This window comes from Phallusia mammillata, chromosome 5, assembly GCF_965637545.1.
Source record: "Phallusia mammillata chromosome 5, kaPhaMamm4.hap1.1, whole genome shotgun sequence".
In the NCBI taxonomy this organism is placed as follows: domain Eukaryota; kingdom Metazoa; phylum Chordata; class Ascidiacea; order Phlebobranchia; family Ascidiidae; genus Phallusia; species Phallusia mammillata.
Window position 1 is genome coordinate 20703274 of NC_137256.1, and position 5624 is coordinate 20708897.

A 5624-nucleotide genomic window follows, 5' to 3' on the forward strand; every position below is an offset into this window, starting at 1 on the left:
TATTTAATGTGTTTGTAACAAATTAATATTTACCACGCGGGCTTGTGGTAATTTGTCATTTTAATGCTTAAAAAATGGCGAAGGGGTATGAAATGCGTGGTTAAATTAATTGAATCAGAAAAAAAACGAAAAAATATTTTGTTTTTTATGCAAAGTGGAACTTTTGTTAAAAGTAGTTTAATGTCATTTTGTTTTTTTCACTTATAAAATAGGGAAATGCAAACAAAAATAAGCGAAAACTAAATCGAAAATTTCGACCGGTGTGTTTTATACTGATGGTTTTTGTTCTTTGTTTTAAAGTTTACAAAAAAGCAACTTGCAATATTTCGCTAACACTTCGGTTTATTTCAAAGCAATACTTTAAAAAACATTCACACACATAATCCTAATTTAACATCCGAAAGTCCCAACTATTTCCTGAATACTTCAAAAACAGCCACAAAACTAAATCGTGGAGATAAAAATCAAGTACTCAAGAATTTAAAGCCGGCCACGTTTTGGCGTTTTGTCTCAAGGTCAAAACGAAGGTCAAGTGGTAACATCGGACAGCTGTAATATCTTAATTACAAGCTACTGGATATAGTCAAGCCTCATTTATCCCTAAATGATCGGTTTAATATCGCTTCACCTCGAGTTAAAGTGTCATCGAACAGGTAACGGTCCACCAAGGCGCGTTTAAAGTTATTATTAACGTGTATTTTTGCTTGTATGTGAAGAAACAGGTTTTTGTTTTTTGAATAGGATCTGTTGTCCTGTTGTTTCGAAACCCAAGAATTTAAACTTTCTATGGAAATTAGTTGTACTTAACTCTATCTTGTTCTTTTCTAAAAAACAGAAAAGAATATTATTTTTTCCATATTAAACATTTCACATAAGTACGTGCTAAACTCTAAACCAGTGGTTCTCAAACTCGGTTTTCGGGGCCGCATGCGGCTCCCAACTACTTATTTTGCGGCTCGCACCAGACCCCAGAAAACCACCAAAAATTGCTATTTTAGCTTTCAAAGTAATAATTTTTAGTAATTTTTTGCAAGGTTTCGTTTTTTGCGGCTCTCTACACACTTAAAAATACCATTTGGCCCCGACAATAAAAAAGTTTGAGAACCACTGCTCTAAACTAAAGACATAACTCTTCATCACAATTTAAAATCCAGTTTTGAGTCGTTTATTAGACGACAAAATTCGGCCAAAAGGGAAAATGCCGGCACACACACACAGAGAGACAGAAAACAGGCAAACACAAAGTACACGCGGAAACACAGTCGACTCAAAAAGTGACCGAGAGTCGAATATTTGGCGAAAGTCAACGTAACGTGTGAGTTGTTTTCGTTTTTTTCTTTTTGCGATCAGCACGGCTGTCACGTGTTAAAAAGGTCAAAATGCACCGAAAATTTTACATTGCGGGCGTCCCATGAGCGCAGTGTCGGGACGCTCCCGCGGTCGCAAAGTCCAAAACCACAACACTGAAGTAACGAAGCGAAATATCACACTTTGAAGTCAGAACCGTGTCACCGTAAAATAAAAGCACTCAGCGACTAGAAAAAGTCGCCGTCGTCAAAAAAGGAAAAACAAGCAACATGCAATTGACCCCCACTCGAATGCCAAAGAAACATTAAGGCACTGGGGGATCGGTCTGAGTATTATTGTGTCGGTTTTGTAATGAAGGTTTTATTGCACCCTTGAAGCTGTAATATAAGAATAGCAATCCCCAAGTGGGAAATTGCAGTTTTGATTAAAAATTGCGCCGACGGGTTTATAACGAAACAAACACTCGCCTTTGCTTTGACAACGCATCGAATACCGGGGTGAAAGTTTGAAGGCAATATACATAATGAAGCGCGGCAGACACGCGAGTTGAATCAAGATGAGAATGTTTAAGGCACTCAGAAGGATTGTTGAATTCATCGCTTGTGACCTCAAAGAGTGCCATTATGACGAAATGATTGTTAGTACAGCGGTATCACCGCGCGCGAAGAACGCGACGGATCGTCAAAAGCATTTTTGGGGGAGCATGTGCACCCCCTCTCCAAATACAGCACTGGAAACTTTTTAGAACTGTGTATAAGCGCGCAGCATAAGAACAAAAACAAAATGATATAAACTCTGCAATAATCTATAAATCAAAATCGTTTTTAGGGGGGAGTTCCCCATTCCACCTTCTTGCCTTTTTACGTCACAGTAACCACTCCATACTGTGACGTCGTCTTTGGATTAGATGATGTCGCTTCTGTGCATGCGCCTCACATCGCGGGCAGAGGCAGTGGCGAAAAGTAGTCGAGACCGGATTTGATGGGACTCGTTGCTATGGGCGACGTTGCCCCGGGTACGAAGATGTACGCGAAGGGGCTGGTCAGAGTGGGGCTGTGGGTGATGGCCGGGGACCAGGACCCAGAACGGGATGGGGGGAGTACAAATGGGTTCATTACTGCTGCTGCCATGGCTGCTGCAGTCGGAGAGGATGGTGCTGAGAGGAAAGGGCTGCCGCTTGAAGGGGCTGTAATGTAAAAATCACAAAGTTATTGTGGTGTGCTCTTTATCAGTATAAAAAATGCAAAAAAACTGGTGTTAGACGATGTTGAATTGACGAGTTGCGCCTAGCAGTTGTTAAACTTGTCACTAAAACCATATTTTGTCACAAATGACGAAACAATGACGCAGTTACACACCTGAGCCGTGGGTTGGCGATCCGTAAATAGACGAGGATGTTGGGTATCCTGATGACGTGAGGTCACGTGCAACGGCTGCTGCGAGTCTACTCTGGGTGATTGCAGCCACCAAGTTCAGGTTGGCCGCGTCCGCTTGTGACGTCATAGAAAGTTGGTTCAGACTCGGAAACGAAGTCGTCGTTCGGGATTGAGACGTCGAGTAGAATGCGGCTGCAGCGGCTGCTCGGGCTTTGTCGGCAACAATGGAATCGATGGACAATTGCGCGGCTGTGACGAAACAATAGAGTAGTTATTAGTCGTTTGTCGCAACACCTATCTAAATTCGTGCGATCAACACTTATCTATTATCCTTCTGTTCGGTTATTTGTTTCGCGTCGGCCGTAAAATTCAAAACAGTCGCATTGTTCGGCAATTCACACGTGACAAAGCGTCAATTACGTCATAACGTCCGTGTGGGGACAAATTTTCCAATCGAAACTAGTTGGAACAAACTTTTAACTCTGATTTTGCGACTTTTGATCAAATATATCACTTTTTATGACGTCACAATGTCTAACAGTTACGTCGCAATGTCTTACCGGCTGCCTGTTGCGCTGCCATGACAACCGAGGGGTCGTGGGTGGGTGATGGAAGCCCAGATGAAGGAAACATGGGAAAGGCAAATCGGTCCTTGGGTTTGATCAGGGACTTTGGCTTTCTCCTGGGTCGGTATTTGTAGTCGGGGTGCTCTTTCATGTGCAAAGCCCGTAGACGTTTGGCTTCGTCGATGAATGGCCGTTTCTCGTACTCGGTCAGAAGCTTCCACGATGCTCCGAGTCTCTGTAAATATGTGTTTGTTTAGTCGACTGCGCAAGCTATGCATATGCGTTTTATACAAACCTTTGCCAACACGATTAGCGACATGTACTAAGTTTCGTAGAAATGCAATAAACTGCCATTTTTTGCACTATTCACTAATTTTACCTTGGAGATCTCTGAGTTGTGCATCTTTGGATTTTCTTGAGCCATTTTTCTTCTTTGACCACGTGACCACACCATAAAGGCGTTCATTGGTCTTTTCACGTGACCCGCGTCGATACTTTGTTTCGTCATAATGCTATCCTCGTTTGAGGGTGTCGGGCTGGGGGTCTCTTGCTCCCTGGTGACGTCAGGACTCTCCATGATGGTCATTGGTTTGACTGATGACGTAGTAACGGTAATAATCGCTCTTCGCTTATTGCGTCACAAATGGATTTCTGTGACGTAGGAAGATTCGTCGTTGGATGAAAAACAGTTAGGATGATCGTCGATGATGTAATGGCGAGTGATGATGTAACAGTATACGCACAGTGACGTCACAATTCACTAGTGTACATGCGGTCACGTGATTTTCTTGTGTAACTCTTACGAAAGACCGTCTCACTAAAAAATGAAAATTTGCAAATTTAGAACCAAGTACTCGTACACAATACTACGATCAAATGAATCTCTTCATTATAATCTCAACCTTCATCAGCTTTACATGCTAATTTTTTTACTAATGCTTTATACCCAAACCATGTTTGATAAAACCTGAAAATTAAACTCGAGTGTTTTTATATTGTTTGAATATATTTTTATACACGCGGCACTAAGTTCTCCTATTCTTCAGCCTCCTTGAATAATAAACCACCGTCAATCCAATCTCAAATGCGAACTAAGCACCAACGACGTCAACAAAAAATCCCAAAACACCTCAAGACAATCGTCTTTGTCGGTCGACTAAGCGAGAACGAATGGCACGGCATAGCTCGAGGGAGCGATGAGTAAGTGAGATAAGCTTTTTACGCGAAGCGACATTGCGTGCGAAGCAGCCTGCCATCTGAAAGGTTAAGTTATTGGGCCTCGTCATATAATTACGGGTTATCACTCTCTTTTAACTCGATTTGCTTTCCTTCCAAGTATTTCCTCAGATTGGCTACTGACCCGTTATACATGTTGTTGATATAAACTATATGTTATTTTTGGTATTTTTTAAAATTTTGATGGCGATTTTGTTTAGCGAAAATGTTAAATTCTGCCACCAAGTCATATCGAAATTGTTTTAATTTACAAATTGCAAATTTGTTTGGTATTGGTAACAACATTTTCAAATAGTTTTAAACTATTCCTTTTTGAAATAAACTTTACTTTTCACAATTCTATAGCTTGAAAGCTATGTAAATTTTTTCAAACATTTCATCGCTGCCTAGTTGATTTTGACACCATTGAAAAAAACTAATAAACTTAAGAAAGAAAATAATACTATCATAATAAACGCAATCAATTCATATAATTTTGAAAGTTCCGAAACACTGAAACCAAATTTTAAGATTAATTTAATATGTTTAATTTCATTATTAAATAAAACGACAACTAAAAAATTTCGATTTCGTAAACGCCATTATAAATTATTTTGCATATCAATCACTTCGCTAAACTTTCACCGCGATCGGGGTATCGAATTCCCGCCGATCTTTCTTACTTCTCCTGATCTCTGTACCTCCTTTCAGCTCGACGGCTCGAGCGCTTGTGACCCAACAAACGATTTGTGCGGGCACAAAGATGCTTCGCTACTTCTTTATTCGACAACAAAGGCTCAGTGGATCGCGTGCGGCCTTGCTAGCCCAAGGCGCTCATTATTTTCTGTCTTCCGCAAGGATTTTCCAATTTACCGATATCGCCCTCTTTAAACAGATTTCTCACGCACATTGCCTTGAATGGTAAGACCTGATCCTTCACTCGTACTGGTGTTTACGCGTTGAACTTTCGTATCTCTGTGCATTGAACCGTTGTCAATAGATGTAAAGATGTTTTTTCTTTTTTAAACTAGAACGTTTGTGCCCAAATCGATTAATAATTTGTTTGTTACCCAAGCTTCGTGTTTTTAAGTGAAAACTGCTACTGTATCAGGCATATTAGAAGACGTATTCAAGTTAAACTATAAACAAGAACAAAAAA

General features: G+C 40.5%; 1 protein-coding gene across 1 annotated transcript; it reads right to left on the reverse strand.

Annotated features, from left to right (window-relative positions):
* Positions 1-1149: 1149 nt before the first annotated feature.
* LOC145230132 (uncharacterized) lies at positions 1150-4096 on the reverse strand. Its single transcript, XM_080095508.1, has 4 exons — positions 3630-4096; positions 3245-3485; positions 2667-2933; positions 1150-2494 (listed from the first exon to the last, which is right to left on the reverse strand). Exons 1-4 carry the CDS (start codon positions 3834-3836, stop codon positions 2241-2243), a joined length of 969 nt encoding a protein of 322 aa, XP_079951634.1. The 5' UTR covers positions 3837-4096; the 3' UTR covers positions 1150-2240.
* Positions 4097-5624: the final 1528 nt, after the last annotated feature.

Bases quoted from the DNA above. Each gene is read 5' to 3' on its own strand.
- LOC145230132 (XM_080095508.1), bottom strand. From the start codon at position 3,836: ATGACCATCATGGAGAGTCCTGACGTCACCAGGGAGCAAGAGACCCCC. The intron at 3,486-3,629 runs GTAAAATTAGTG...ACATATTTACAG, and splicing joins ACAACTCAGAGATCTCCAAG to AGACTCGGAGCATCGTGGAA. The intron at 2,495-2,666 runs GTGTGTAACTGC...TTTACATTACAG, and splicing joins ATCGCCAACCCACGGCTCAG to CCCCTTCAAGCGGCAGCCCT.